Source organism: Sminthopsis crassicaudata, chromosome 1 (genome assembly GCF_048593235.1).
Source record: "Sminthopsis crassicaudata isolate SCR6 chromosome 1, ASM4859323v1, whole genome shotgun sequence".
In the NCBI taxonomy this organism is placed as follows: domain Eukaryota; kingdom Metazoa; phylum Chordata; class Mammalia; order Dasyuromorphia; family Dasyuridae; genus Sminthopsis; species Sminthopsis crassicaudata.
Genome location: NC_133617.1, coordinates 583,952,115 through 583,969,050, shown reverse-complemented (window position 1 = coordinate 583,969,050; position 16,936 = coordinate 583,952,115). Strand labels below are relative to the sequence as shown.

Genomic DNA, 16,936 nt, shown 5'->3' with positions numbered 1-16,936 from the left:
AGTGGTAGCATGAGAGTCAATCAGAATATTATGCCTTGAAAATCTGTGGCTTAGATTTGGTCTGTGAAAAATTATACTATTAAAACACAGTAAAGACTATTATTAGTAAAAAGCAGTATGTTTTTGCCATAATATAGACAACTCAGTTATTAAAGGGAAAAGAGAGAGAACATGAATATTGAAAGCCTCCTCAACTGTGGTAGTACCATATAAAAAGTATATACAGACATCCTCAATCCTTTATAATCTTACAATCTAAGAGGCAATACCAACAGACAAATTGACAGAAGTAAATAAAGAGTATGCAGAATCCAGAATAAATTGATATGTCAGGTTCTAGTTAAATCTTTTAGAAGTTAATAGGAAATGAAATTTTAACTTTTATTGTTTTGGGATGAAAGGCAAGGGAGGGGGAATTACCAAAATTTGGTGATGGTAGGGAGTGTCTTTTATGAAGTGACTCTTTGTGGCAATATATATGTATAGATCTTTTTTAAAGATTAAATTCATTTTAAGAAAAGATAGTCAAATGAATTAATTGCTGCAAGGTTTCCATCTTCAGAGCTCACCATTGATGAGCCTACCAGGGCTGAGAAAAGGAAGCAGCTGAGTTTTCAGAAAATTAAAAATCTCTGTATTGCTTATTTCAACTTCCTTTCTATCTTGCCTTTTACCTGAGTTTCTAATTAGTAGCAAAATGAACTGGTTAAAGTTTTATCTTTTGTTTAGTTAGCTGATTCTGTGGTAAAAGTGTTAATGAGTATTGAAATGACCAAAAACGGCAGGACAAAGTACAGACTACATAATCAGATCTAATAGTAAAAACAAGAGATCACTACTACACATCCAATTTTCTCCCTTATAAACATATTTCTTTTTGTAGATGGAAGATTAGGGAATGTAATAGATAAAGCTGGTTTAGTTTTTTCACTCTTGTCTCCATAATAGCTAAGTGCTCAAACAAGATAGTACATTATGGTCAATTACAATAGTACATTATAGCTTTATCTTTACATAGAATTTGATTTAAAATAATCTGCGGCCATAAGAAACAAAAAACTTTAGACTTTGAGTACTCTAAACCAGCAGTGTCAAACATGCTGCCGAGACATGTGATCCACAACACTCTCAAGTTAGGCCGAACCAGATTGAAATGTGATTGGGAAAAACTTAACAAAGTAAAACCTAGGTAATGTTAATGTGTTGTTTTCTAAGTCAGTAAACCCTCATAGGCATTCTAATGTATAGTTTAGTGGCCCCTTGACATCATTAGTCTAAACTAATCATAGTTCTCATTCAGCCAGAGAGAATGCCAAGGATTATCTCTTAAAATATACTTTTACATTACAACTTTTAAAAATATATAGTTTATACATTTTTCTCTCTGTTCAAAATATTTCCCGGATTATTGCTCTGATATGCTAAATCAAATTACTGAGATAATAACAATTAAATGGTACAAGTTTTGTTGATAATAATAGCTGATTATTTGTGTTACTGCCCAATGTTAGTCCTTTCATAGTTGATAAATTAGCCCTGTTAAAAAAATATGCTTCTTGATTGAAAGGTTTTTCTTGCCCTGATTTCATGTTGCTTCTCAGTTTATTGAGCTAACACTACAGAAAAACTTTCATTATTGCTTTTAAACTCTTGACTTGGTTTTGTTCTACCTCTTTCTTATGAATTGTACAGTTACGTGTTGTGTTTGTGAAATAGAAACAATATTCTTAATTGTAGAATTAAGAATATAAGAATATCTTAGATATTATAGATCTATCGATAGATAGATATATGTTAGATATGTTAGTGGGGAAGATATAGATAGATATATCTTCTATAGAATAGATATGTAGGTGGAATAGATTTGTATTACCTATTAGATTATTATTATTGTTATTTTAAAATTTTTTTACCTAATAGGTTTGTTATTAGCTATTAAGGGAAAGCCAAGCTGTAAATGGAATAGTATATCCATGGCGACGTGCAGCCCAACGTTTAACTTAAAACGTTCAAAAGGCATTTGCTTTTGTCCTTTCAGACTTAGAATAGCAGCAGTGACAGTGACCTTTACTCAGGTAGTGTTCAAAATGAGCTTGGTTCTTCTCTAACCCTTCGACTCATATAACCATTAATCGCCCTATGTGATGATCCTTATTGAGTAAATTTCCTATACATAATACATAATTATTTTCTATCTTAAAAGTGGATTGTTCTGCTAACCCAGCCCCCATTAGTCCAGTACTGTATAGTTTATTTCTTGTGTCTTATTTTGTCTTCCAGGAATCCACCTTCGTTTTTGCAGTTGTATAGGATGTGGTGGGTGGGGGGTCCCCCAGAATCTGATTGACTTTGAGTCTGAAATAAAATTAAAGGTTTTTAGAACCTGTTTAGACTTGAAGTTAATCAAAATCCATGATTCTTCACAAGGTGGTTGTTGTCCACTAGAGGGCAGCACTGCTTTTGTGTCTGACTGCTTTGAACTAGGATATCTAGGTATTATTTGAAAAATCAAGCCGGGATTTCACAGCTGACTGTTGACCAGAAGGCATATTGAATATCTGTAAAGCCAACCAGATCAAAATGATGACTTTAAAGTTAAAGAATGCTTATTGTACCTTCTGTGAGGCACGCTGTGCTGTGATGGCCAAAATTTGTGAATAGGACAGCTTTCTGTCAGAAATAGCAAAAAAGTGTCTCCTTCCTCGCTTTTTTCCGCTATTTTCTTTACTACTCCAACAAAAAAAGAATCTAAGCAAGAGATAGAGGTTTAAGAATTGTGGTTTAAGGTACTAGTGGTTTTAATTCTTTTGTTTTTGCGTCTCTTTTTCTCCCTCCCACCAGTCTGGGTGGACTGTTTCCTCCCTCCTTCTCCCCCCAACCCTCGGAAGGGAAGGGGCGTAGCTTTTTTCTTCTTCCCACCCTCAGAGTTTGGGAAATAAATTGAGTTTACTCTGTGGAAGAAAGAGAATATGTCACTGAATAAAAACTAGTTGGTTTAGTCTCTTTAAAAACCAGAGTAGAGAGTAGCTAGCACTAAATAGTGATGGGGATAGATTATTTTTATCTAAGTGATAGTATTACATCTTGGAAATTACAAAAGGGAGATGTTAACATTTGAATTAAATGTAAACTTTTCTCTCAGTATTAATTAAGCACCCTAGGGTTATCTCTTAAAATGTATTTTAATTTTATATCCAATTTTCAAAAATATGTAATCTATATGTTTTCCTCACTGTTCAGAATACTTTCTGTATTGTTGCTCCAATATGCTAAGTTAGATTAATAAGATAGTAACAATTTTTAGGTGTTTATTTCATTCACTTTTTTGGAAAATAGTGTCCCATAGCAATTTACTTTGGTATTTGGAAGTAGGAGACTAATTCAAGCCAGGATTTCTTACATACAAGCATTGTGCAACTTCATTACACATTTGTCAACTTTGGACTAATTATTTTTGTACAGCGAGGGCAGGGCATTGCATCTTGTGATCGTCTTTCTTACTAATAGGATTCTGTCTGCTTCAGCAGGCAGTAATTGAAGGCTTCATGTACAGGGTAGGAAAAAAAAAAGTTTTAGCCTGAGTGGGCCATTGTCACAGCTTCTGGTAACCAGTAGAACAGAAAACAGGAGAAAATTGAACTCAGAATAGAAAAATCAGAGACCAGGAAGGCTACCCAAGAGGAGAAAAAAGCATGTCTTAGAGCTGTTTGCATTAACTCTAGCAAATCTTGTTCTGTGTTTTGGGGTTTTGTTTTGCTTTTATTTTAATTCTGTTTTAGAATACCTTGGAAAATTCATGCAGCTTTTGAGACAAATATCATTTTAAAGATTATTTTAATATAAGTATCTAAATAGCTTTACATTTAGATACAAGATTATTTTATTCACTCAAGCTAAGGGGACTTGAATTCCCCACACAGCTTTTCACAAAACCAGAGAAAATATATTTTAAGTGCATGAAAGAATATGTTTTTGATACTATTGTTATCTTATTTGTTGTTATTTGACTGGTTTTGGTCACTCTAATTATCATTAGTTCAGATAGAAGAACTTTACAGGAAATTAGAACATATTATTTGGTGTCTAATATCTATCTGATTTTCTTTTGTTTTTAAAATCCTATTTTTATATGTTTTATATGCTTCAAAATATTAAATGCCAAGATCTCAGGATCTTATATCTGTGGACATCCATTTGCAAGGTGAAATATAAGCTTATTCTTGCTATTGATAAACCTGCATGATCCTGGACAAGTCATATATCACTTCTGGGTCCTCAGTTTTTTCATCTATATAATTTTTTAAAAATAGTTGGAATGATCTGTAAAGTTTCCTAGAGCTAAAATTCTGGGTTTTATTGAGTAATATTAAGCAACTAGTACTTGGTAGGGAATGAATTGAAAAATTATGAAAAATACCGCTTAATAAGATAGAACCCATCTTAAATAGACAATACATTTTTAACTGTCAGCCCACTTATTTGTTCTCATTTACTCTGTTACTGTTTTTCGAGGTTGGTTGGTCTCCTAGTAGACCCTCTCTGTATCACAAGAACTCCGTTACAAAAGCTTAGCATTACACATCTACCAAGATCTCTTTTGAAAAAGCATGTGCTTTTCTTTATATAAAGGAAAGGAAAAGTTCAGAACAGGAAAAGAGCCATATTGAGCTGGAAACGACGGTATCTTTAAAAAAAAAAAAAGTTCTGCATAAAGGTTTTTGAAGATTGTAAGAGTTACCAAAAAAGAAAATTAGTTTATGTGGTTAAAGTCGAAGTACACGTTCAGTATGCATGAGAAGCAAAATAATATTGATCCAACATGGAATCAAACATCTACCGGGGAAGAAAAATGTCACCAGTGTAGGGTACATTTTAAGCCAGATTCAACCTAAATGTTCTAATGATCTTGGCTGACACTTTCTTTAGCTGCATAATTGATGCCAGTGGACTTCCTGATCGTTAATCTTGCATTTAAAAATTAGTAACTTTGTCTTACATGAACTTATTTAGAAGTACTTCTAATGTGATCACCTTGTGACACTAGGTTGGAATTGTAGTCAGGCTTATGGTTCCCTGACATATTAAGCTGGGGAGGGGTGTGGCATATACATTTATTTTTTACAATCCAAAACAAACCACACTGTGATCACACTGTGTTCCAATTAAATACATCTTTTTTGAACTGTGAAATGAGAATGTCAGAACATCTGATCTTCTGGTCTCCTTTAAAGCACTGCTCCCAACACTGGTGCCCACCAGAATACAGAGACCTTGTTAAAAACACAGTTGCTTTTATACTAGCTAACAGCTCTCTTGCCGGAATGATTTGTTTAGCATGATTCCATTGCAGAGCAAATATATACCTCATCTCTTTCGTGTCCTTATTTGTTAGAGCATTTTGAGAATTTGGTGGTAATAGAATTTAAAGAACATGTACAAGAAACTAATTTTAATCTGCATAAACATACTGACACCAAAATTGACACATGTCTCTGATGAATTTTGCATTATCATAACATTGGCTCTCTACCACTTTAAGTTTTTAATAGAAAAGAAGTAAAAACGTGCCTTGGGGCTATGCAGCACTAAAACTGAAAACTACGGGCTTTTGTGTTCCTATTCAGACATAATCTGTTCCTCTGTGGTCCCATGACACAAGTGTTAAGTAAATAAAGGGACTAATAAGACTATTGTTTACACAATTATAAACCTGTCAGAATCAACTGGAGAAATAAGGGGCTTTACATTATGGATGGAATGGCCAAGATTATAGACAAAAGTAATTGTAATAAACAGGATGCTCAAGTGATTAGCTAGCCTCTAGTAAACTGATTTGACATAAATGTGATTTTCCTAGGAGGCAGAAATACCTCAGAATTTTGGACCAAAAAAATCCCATTGGCCCATGATAAGGTTCATGTAAGAAAGGTTATTTAAGAGGTGTGGATCCTCAAAATGGAAATTAAGCACATATTGCCGAGTCTCTTGAGACTGAGTCTAACAGCAAGCAAGTTGGTGTGTATTAGAACTTCATAAATATATACATATATATGATGTATTTGATACACACACTCACACTTTTCTGACATTCAGCCAATAAGTTGAAGAGCAGAAAAAACTTTGTTATTTTTGATGTCCTTTACAAATGCCCAGTATGTTTAAAAGTGTTGATAATATTTTCACTTGAGCAAAATTAGCATATTTGTTTTCCTTTTGAGGCATTATTCTAGTTATTGTTGGGAGACTGTTCTTGATTATATTTAGGGCCAAAAATGGCGGGTTAGCTTTCTCCAAAAAATATGAAAATAATGTGTTATAAGATTTTGATGTGATTTTTTTTTTTAAAAAAAATCAAAAAAGAAATTACTTCTCATTTAAAGAGAATCTGCTTCCTGCTTAAGTGGCTAATATTTTAATTAAGTCTGGAGTGAAGTTTTTTTGAGTGTCTCCTGATAAACTCCCTCTTTTATGTTGATGGTAATTAAACAGATCCCTGAGGACCCCAGCAGGCACTGTGCAAGGCCCATGCTAATTGTCAGACATGAGACACTGACCAGTTGGTTTGCTCCTGAATAGCCCACAATGTGCTATCAGCCCAGCAGTTTTATTTTTATGTATTGTGAGCTCTTGTCAGGGCTAACTGGGTCCTATTGTGACTGAAGATGTTGCGCAAATTGAGGCAGATGGCTCTGATTCAGACACGTGTCATTCAGAAAGGGGAAAAGGGATTGGCCCTGAAAAGTGGGGTCACAGCGGGTCACAGACCTGCTCTACACTTGTTAGTGTTTTCAAAAGCTCATGTGCAACAACTTTGTTGTGCTCTGGTTTGTCGTGGGTACCCCAAAAAACGTGGGGTTTGTTCCTTGTGGAATATGGAGGCCTAGTTGCCATCTCCTTCCTTCCTGTCTCTGGGGCTTGGCTGTGCATGCAGAATGAATTAGCAGGATTGACAGAAGTTCATTGTGTTCAAAATGGCTTTTCAGTCAATTGCAGGGTTTAAAAGGCTATTTTTGCTTTTAATTCCATGTAATTAGTAGGTTTTTCGTGTCTTGGAATGTACTAATAGAGCATTAGTCCTTAAATTTCCTCTCATATTCAAAAGGAAAAAGGGGGGAATCTAATGTTCTGAAATTACAACAAAGGGAAGTACTTCATTGGTTGTTTTCACTCAATTTCATTTCAAGGCATCATCACTAAAGATTGAATTTGAATCTTTCACTTGACTGGATTCATTAATGCAAATATGAACATTTTCAAAGGAAATATTTTTCCTATATGTAGACAAAAAAGGTTTTTTCAAAACTCCCTTACATACCCACCAACTGCTTTCATTACAGTTTTTATTTCAAATACTCAGTTTTAAAATTCAGATTCTTGGAAAGATGCCTTTATGGACAGAAAATAACATTGAGGAGGAAAATAAATTGGTGTTTACTTTGACTATATTGAGGGCAATGTATTAAATATCAAGTGAATTAATTTACTTTAAAATTCCCCCCATAGTAGCTTACTCTATAAATGAAAGGCTATTGACATGCAGATTCACATTTAAACCTCTAACTAAAAGAGTCTTTGTTTCATGTGCACTTGACAAACTCTAAATTGGGAGCTTTAAGGTCAGGATGTTATACAGTTTATTAATTTTCTGAAGAATGCTTGGGTTTGGGCTTCTTAGCAGTAGGGATCTTCTTCCAGATTATTTCATTTGGGAGGGGAAAGTTCTGTTAAACTCATTTGACTTTAGGAACAATATACTGTCTCCTTTCTTCCCCCTCATCATGAAGATCTCTTCACTTTTTTTCCTCCAGATTTGCAGCTAAAACTGTGCACAGTGGGTCACTGATGCTAGTCACAGTGGAGCTGAAGGAAGGCTCTACAGCACAGCTCATCATAAACACTGAGAAGACGGTGATTGGTTCTATTCTACTGCGGGAGCTGAAGCCTGTCCTGTCCCAGGGGTAACCTGCTTACATCTGGACCTCAGAATCTGGCACACAACAAAAGTGCCTGGCATCCACTACTGCTGCCTTTCATTTATAATAATAGCCCTTCCATCTGGCAGTGGGGGAAGAATACACTCTTGACATTCTTGTCTCCTGCTTTAGAATGCTAGTGTGTATCTATCATGTATGCAGTACTTGCCCCCCCCCTTTTTTTTTTTCGGTTTGCTAACCAAAGAACATATATTTTACTGTCAGTTATCTAAACTCTTGAATCCATGTGCTATATAATCTCCCCTGACACTTCTACCCTTTTTCCTTGACTTTTTCTAGTTCTGATGAAATAAGTATTGAATAATTAAAGTTCACTGGAAATCAATTTGCCTTCACCAATAAACAAAATTTTTAAGAGAAAGAGAATCTAGCTGATCTCACATATAAGCATAAGATAGTGAAGATATCCGGAATTAAGTAAGAGAACAATGGAATATTTACAAAATACTGTTGTTCACTGAATCTCCATGTGTTGTAATCATTTGCTGATGACTGTTGTCATCAGATTTTCTGAAAGATTAAGAATAAAAAAAATAGCATATAAATAGTGTTTTTGCTTTTTCTTTGGTAACCAATCACCACTTGTTTTTGAAGTCCATTAATTCTAAAACGATTTGATAAGCAAAGGAGCCACCAGGATTTTGTTGCTAAAAGAAAAGCTCTTCCAATCTTTGGCCAATGTCAAAAAGAAAATAATTGATAAATGTTTTTCAAGAATTTTTTGTGTTGCTGAATAAAAGCCATCATTCCAAAACAGTCAACCCACAAAACAACAATTCTTGAAATTTGATTGTAAGGTCTCTCTTTGCTGCTGAATAAATTCTTCAAATTGGACTTCAGATTGTTGTACTCATCTTTGATGGTCCAGGAGGTCCAGCTTTGGAGAACTGAACTTTTTTTATTATGAAGCTTACAGAAAAAATATTTGTATGAACATGGATTTCAGAAACAATATCCAAATTAACATATATAAAAGCATATCAAACGATAGAAAAATTTAAGACCATTATGAAATTTTTTTCATTAGACTGATTTGTATTTGCAAAATCTGCTGTTTAGCAACTTGAAGTTTTTAAATTAAAATTGTTCTCCAATCTGAAAGTCTTTCTAAACCCTTTCTCAACAAATGCTTCAGTTGTAAATTAGTTACATTGCAGTTGATTTATTTACTTTAGTGATTCACCTAAATAGTCTTTAAATAGTTTGTACTAGTTGTTCATTTCTAGTCTCCAATCTTCACAGCACTCTCCAGACCTCTCTATCCCTATCAAAAAAGAAAAACCTTTTGGTAGATCAGTTTAGATTTGAATGAAAATTGGGGGGGGGGGAGGGAAGAGAGAAAAGGAAGAAAAAAATTTAATTGAAGGTCATTGGAACATATAGTTTCTGGGGAAATTCTTAAAATGTTCATTTTGATGTACTACAGAGAATGCAGGCAAAAATGGTAAGTTGTCCTGTTAAAAGAAAAGAAATCAATCTAAGGAAACAGAACTATGGTTATCTGAGTAACAGACTATCTCTTACTCTAAAGTACTCTATTATGTTATTTTTTTCCTAAATGATACCCCCAAATACCACTATAATTACACTTCATTTGACATTTCCTATTTTCCAAAGCTCTTGTCATTTTGGATTTTTAAGTCACTATTTGGGAAGTAATACATAGTTTGACCAATTAAAGACTGTTGGTTTTAAATTTTATTTTCAAATATTAAGAGAGCTTCTCTGTATTTTGGAGCAACCACAAAAGTTTTTGTGAGACTTTGATTTTAATAAGAAAAGTGTGATAATTATGACTGCTTATTTTTTAATTTAAAGTATATTTGACTGACAATATGACACATATTTTTCTACTTGACACTTTTTACACCAACAGCTTAATGTGATTGAAACATCATTTTATACACATAGCATTTGAAGTGTCGAACAGCAGATTTTTTTTTTTTTTTTTTTTTTGGGAAGAACAGTGTTTTGGAATTTTTTGCTCAGAATTCATTTGACTTCATCATTTTCTGTGATTATCTTTAAATTATTCCATAGAGTTGAGTTAGCCAAAGTTAAAGTCCTAATTCTAGCTATATTTTTGTATTTTAATATTAATTTAATGGGACATTTTATGTACATCAATTTTGAAGAACTATGATGGTATTTTCAGCTTCATACAGAACAGTACAAAAATAAGCCTTTTCCTCACTTTTGATTTGAAAAATTATTTTAAAAGATTGAAGAGGACCCAAAGATGATATTAAAAATACTATATATACTGCCTCTGGCTATTCCCCTTTATAAATATTTAATAAAAAAAAAAAGTTTGGGGATTAGGGTTTTTTAACCCTAGAATTTTTTAATTTGGATGTTAAAAAAGTGAGGGAAAATAAGCCATTAAGCTAACTACTTATTAAATTAAGGTAATTGGAAGATACCCTCCCCCCCAAAAAATGTGCATAAATCCCCTCTTTTTTTCTCATAAGCTATTATTTTCAACTGTGTAATCATAGAGGTCTCTCATGAAACAATTTAATAACTTACTTGCCTTTTTGCCATGTAAGAAATGAAGAATGTGGAGTGAGGGTTATCTTAGAAGGTATTAGACACATAATCTCAGAGTTGGTAGGGACCTAGTGTCCAGTTAGTTCAATTCATACCAAAACAAGAATTCAGACCAGGCCATATTTTTAAAATGACCATTTACTTTTTGCTTAAAGACCTCACTGAAGGGGACCCCAGTTTTTCCCAAAATGACCTATTCTGCTTTTGTATAACTCTAGTCTACATCCAGTTTAAAAGTCACCTCTATGAAGGTTCAACCCATCACTCCTACTTTAACTTCCATGGCAATTTAAATTGGAGTTCTGGTGGCACAGGTTTTGAAAATGCTTAAGGCTATTCACATGCATAATTCATTTGAAACTTTGTATTAGCTAGTGAGCCCATGCTTGAAACTCTTCTGTCATGATAGACCAGCCCGCCGCCGTTTAAAGAAGGATGTCACCATGTTGGCTTTTTGGCCAAAACAACAATTAAAGCCTGTATAGAAAATTATTGTACTGTACCACTGAAATGAGTATTTCTAAATATGAAATGATAATATCCTTAGAACATGTATCTTGGAACATGAACATAAATTTAACACTCCTTTGATCACATAGAGAATGTATGGATCTGAATATTCTTGAACTAAGCAGTTTATTCATCAGTAACATGTATGAATGGCCACATGGCATTCAGCTTTATAGAATTAACAGAAAATTGGAAGTGTGGCAAAGGAATTAATCGTAGGTTAATTTTTGCCATATTCTATAGACAAGGCCTTTTACTGAATTTATGGAGAATATGAAGAAGTTTAAGAAGTAGCCCTTATAAGAATAAAGAGATTTCTCTCAATTTCTAAACACCAAGTTGCAAATAAAATATATGTGTGAAAGGTTATTACATGCTACTTTTTCTTATTTCCCACCAGCTAACCAAAAGCTACTACTTCCAAGAACAATCAAACTCTTGAGTTTCTTTTTCTCAGGGAAACTGATCAGCAAGCTTCTTGAGGAATTTCATCCTATAACATCCCATAACATTTTCCTACTTTTTGCCATTCCAAATGCTTTTACATCCATTTCTGTCCACTTCCTTTTCTTATGTATCCACACTCCTTAATCCCATTCCTTTTTTCTCTACTGTTTTCGAAGGATCCCTGGAAAATCTCTTCCTAGTTCATCTCTCCCTTTATTTCATTTGTAACATGAACACATATAACAAGGTGCATTTATTTTTTTGTGTGTGTCCCGTACACCAAATAGTGCTTTGCACACAACCCAGGAATGGTGATTTTTTTTTTTTTTTTTTTTTTTTGTCAGTAGGTAGTAACATTAACCATCCTTTGAGGGCTCCTTTAACCAAAGAAAATTCACCCTACTGTCAAATCTGGTGATGAGGCACTTAGAGCTCAGCAAGATTCTTTTGATGACACATGAAGACTATTCTCCAATTGCTTACCTTTCTAGCTTGATAGAACTCTCCAGAGATTTTGTACTTCACTGGCATAGTCTTTGAGAAGTCAGTGACATTTCTGCCACCATGAGGCACTGGAATAGGATTTTAAGCAAGATTCAACATAGGTCTATTGTTCAATATTGATCCTAATGATTATAGAATGAAGAGTCAGGATCAGAATCAATAAACAGTTATTAAGTGCCTGTTATGTGCCAGGCCCTATGCTAAGCACTGGGGATAGAAAACTCCTTCCAAGGAATTCACAATCAATTGGGAATCAAGTAGGCATAATACAAAATTAATATTATAACACCAATTCCATACACTAGAACCTTCAGTGTCTCCCTATTGCTACTTGGATAAAATATTCCCTTGACATTTAAAGCCCCTCTTGGCACTTTTCAGATGAAAAAATTCAAGTTGTCAACAATCATGAAAAAAACACAACTTTAAATTACTAATAATTAGAGAAATACCATTGAAGGAACTTTGAGGTTCCAGCTGCCATGTAGCATACTGGCAAATGACAGAAGAGAAAACTGACAAGTATTGAAGGGGCTACAGGAAAACGTATATTAGTGAGCTGTGAATGTGAATCAGAGCTGTGAATCAGTACAGCTATTCCAAACACAATTTGGAACTAGGCACAGGAAGTTATCAAGACCCAGCTATGCCACTAATAACTCTATGCCCCAAAGATATCAAAGAAAGAGGAAGAGATCTATTCATGTAAAAATATAACAGCTCTCGTGGGAATTAAGAGGACATCCTATTGAAGAACGGCTAAATAAATTGTGGTATGTGAAAATTCTGAAATATCATCGGGCCTTAAAAAGTGGTTTCAGAGGAAACTGATACAGATAAGAATGAGCAGAACTAGGGAACAATTTATCCAATGATCACAGAGAAAAGCAACTGTAAAATAATTCTTAGCGTATTGATGAACCCACAAGTTTATGGGACTTTTTTAAAGGATGGTTTCATATAGATTACAAGAAAAAAAAATGAAATCAAACATGTCACATCTTCTGAGAAGTGATAAACTTAAAACGCAGAGAGAGACATACATTTTTTTGATATAATGTAGGAATTTGTATTGCCAAACTATGTAGATATATTTTAAAACTTTTAAAAATAGCTTTTTATTTTCAAAATACATACAGTTTTTAACATTCACCCCTGCAAAACCCTGTGTTCCAAGTTTTTCTTCCTCCCTCCCATGCCCTCCTCTAGAAAGCAAGCAATCTATGTAGATGTACTTTGAGGAATTTGATTTTTAGATCTGTTTATTTTCTTAATTTCCTATAGGTAGGAAGGAGGAAAAGGGATAGTGGAAGAGACAGACTGATTTTTTAAGATATTTGTTACTTGAAAAAAAATTTTTTTAAATCTGTTTCCGATCTATCCTTCCAGACTGATTGATTACACAGTCCTCTTCAAGCACTATCTCCAGCCAAACTGACTTATTTCATGCTCCCCACATCCAATGCATCATTCTATCTTTTATATCATTCCATCTCTTGCATCATTTTATCTATCACAGGCTTTTCTGTGATGCCTGGAATGCTCTCTCTACTTAATGTTCCATGGATCCCATGGTTCTCTTCCAGTCTTGCATCATCTCCTTCAAAAGATCTTCCCTGTTTATCCCATTTATTAATACTATACCTTCCCTTTTTGTTTATATTTTCTGTTTACGACTCTGTGAATATACTGTACTCCTTCCCCTCATACTCCCAGTTTACTGTAAGCATCTTGAGGGCAGTTTCTGGCTTACTTGTCTAGATTGCTGTGCCTTGCACAGGGCCTAATGGACAGTAGATATTTTTAAAATTCTGATTGATCACTTCAGAGCTCATTATACTTTTCTACAACTAATAGTATTGCAACAATCCATTCAATCCCAAAGTTTACCATCTGTATCCTAGAAGGGGATGCCAATGACCATGAAGTTAACAGATCCTTGAATTATTAAAGTGGGTATTGCAACAGTAATCTTTCTATTATCTTTTTGTGGGTATGATTCCAATTTAGGAACCTAGCCACCACTGATAATATTGTTTCTATAGGAAAATACGTTCAGGATTTCAGACTACAAACTTGACAACAGACAAACCAGAACAGGATGAAAAGAGCTGCATTTCCAAAGGAGTAGAAGAATATTACAGAAGGCAGAGATAAGAGCTGCGATGCTCTGAGTAGTCTTTATATAGAAGAGGCAGGTTTAGCTAAACCTCAAAAGATTGGTGAGGTTTAATTAAAAAGAGAAGTTCTGACAATGATCCAGCTTTTTATTTAAGCATTTTGCCACATAAAAAGAAGGATCTAGTAAATCTATACATTCATTGGTCTTTAATTGAAATGCTATGGGAGAAAAATTAGATGATTTATAAGAATTTTGTCCTAGATTCCCCCTCTGCTACATTCACCAAATCAAACTACCACCTATGGGATTTTGCTGAGTCTGTTTTTTTTTTTTTCCAGTAGCAGTCTAGGTGTGAAGGGGGAAAAAATCTAATTATGTTCATTTTCTCCCTTCTGCCATCATCTGCTCAGATACTAGCTGTGTGACCCTGGCAAAACATTTAAAATGAGGGCATTTGACTCATTCCTTTCTTCCTGATCTAAAATTATATGCCTGTAGTCTGTAAAATGAAGAGTTGGGTTGAATTGGAGAGTTTCTAGAAGTCTTTAAGACATCTTCCAGCTTTAAATTAGTGTGTACATATGTCTCAAGACTATCTCCTATTTTATTGTGTCCTGATTATAGATGCAAAAAGAAAACAAATAGGATATTTGGACAACTGATAAAGACTTGAGCAAGTGAAATTTCCATATTTATTTAAGCCAGTGGTCCTCAAACTTTTAAAATAGGGGGCCAGCTCACTGTCTCTCAGACTGTAGGAGGGCCGGACTAAAGTAAAAACAAAAACTCACACTCTGTCTCCCCCTCAGCCCATTTGCCATAACCTGGCAGGTGCATAAATGTCCTCAGCGGCAGCATGTGACCCACGGGCCGTAGTTTGAGAACTCCTGATTTAAGCATTGACATTATTGTTCATGATACTTGGATCTAAAACCTCAATGCTCTTGAGTCTGATATCTTTTACCTGTCTGTGTGGTTTTTTTAGAATATGAAATGTACAGGATTTAAGGCCCGTTCTTGTAAAAATAGAGTATGTAAATCTAAATGTCTCTGCAACAGGTTAAATTTCTTGATCTCTTGAGAAACTCTGGATGGTGATTTCCTAGCACTGGCTGTAGACGTTTGCTGTCACTGCTATAACTGTGCTCATCATAATTTAAAGCAATATTGTGACTTTTGCATAACTTGCACTTTTGCATCCTTGTATTTTCATTTTTCAGTTCAGCTATTTGTTCTGGGGAAGGTAGGGGGCAGTCAGTCAATAATAGTGCTAGGCCTGACTTCAGCAAGACATTTCAAATCTGGTCTCAGATACTTATTAGCACTGTGATCCTGAGCAAGTCACTTCCCCCAGTTTGCCTCAGTTTCCTCATCTGTAAAATAAGCTAGAAAAGGAAATGATAAATCATTCAAGTATCTTTGCCAAGAAAAATCCAAATGGGGTCTTAAAGAGTTAGGCATGACTGACATTTGTTCTATAACCTGATAGTCGGGCCATCAATTATTTATGAAAACTTGGCTATTGGTTATGGTTCCTGATAGAGTAAATAGGAGAAAAATGCCAACTTTAGAAGTCTGTCTATGAGAGAAAAGGTGCATCAATGGAATGACCTCTAAACTTGGAGTTTAAACTTGGGAAGACTTAGATTCAAATCCTGAATAATCCATAAAATAGAGATAATAATATTATACAACAATATTATAATTATAATAATAAAATCATATATCAAAGTAGGTGGTTACAAAGTTCAAATGGCACAATGCATGTAAGGTCATTTCAAATCTCTAAATAATAAATGCAAACTCTTGTTATGTTTGTCAGAATCGATGTATTGCCATGGACTTTCTCTTTGACCCACCAGCATGTAGATATACTAATTACTATAATGGGCAAGTCACTCAATTTCCTTGAGCCTCATTTTTTCATCAATAAAAAAGGAAATATTAAAATCTTTAGTACCTAATTAGTTGTGAGAATCAAATGAGATAATACACATAACGCACTATGAAATCCTTAAGTCCTTTGTGCTTTAGAAATGTCAACAATTATACAGAAAGAAGATTTTGGATTAAATGATTGTGGGAAACTTTTTATATGAAGGAAAGAAAATATATTAAAAAATAATCATCTCTACAGGATACCTTGAATTTACAAACATTTACAAACATCAGCATCACTGTCTTGTAAGCAATCTTGCAATCCAGATAACATATTGCTTAGGAAAGTGCTGCTGCTTTTTCCTACTCTATCTCAGTACAAGGCTAAAAGAAGGATTTGTTTAGAAACATCCATAACCCATTCAGACAGCACATAAGCTACTGGGAGTAAAATACTTAAAGTTGACTTCCAAGAGGAAGAATACAACTTATAGAGCTCTTCCTTCACTTACCAGGCCATGTGAAGTTAGTTAAAGTTACAACTTCTATTTGTGATGGAGGCTAGCATCTTCACCATCAATCACTATTGATTCATTAAAAGATCATCTAAAGTAGCATCTCAAGATTCTTTTTATTACATACCCATCAGCAAAAAAAATTTTTAAGTACAGATCCTCAATTTCATGCTTTTAAGTTATATATGAAAGTTACCATACAAATAATTTTATAAATATGTATATATCATAAAACACAAAAATGGGAATTTTAGAAAGATAAGATAAAGGTGAATTTATAATTAAATGATTATAAAGTCATTAGGGATCCATGGAATTAATAGGCTAGAGAAGTAATGTAGTTGTAGAGATATTTTTAGGGAAAGATGCCATTAATAATTGGGTAGAGGAAGAGAATGGGTTGGAAAAAACAGATA

The 16,936-nt window shown here is 34.1% G+C and overlaps 1 protein-coding gene across 2 annotated transcripts in view; it reads left to right on the top strand.

Moving 5' to 3' along the window:
- The window catches only part of AP3B1 (adaptor related protein complex 3 subunit beta 1), a 318,879-nt gene extending 310,340 nt beyond the window's left edge, over positions 1-8,539 (top strand). For both annotated transcript variants that reach the window (XM_074282333.1, XM_074282332.1), the window contains exon 27: positions 7,809-8,539. In XM_074282333.1, the coding sequence (XP_074138434.1) occupies positions 7,809-7,962 (154 nt within the window). In that variant the 3' untranslated portion in view covers positions 7,963-8,539. The remainder of the gene's footprint in view (positions 1-7,808) is intronic.
- The last annotated feature ends 8,397 nt before the right edge of the window (positions 8,540-16,936 follow it).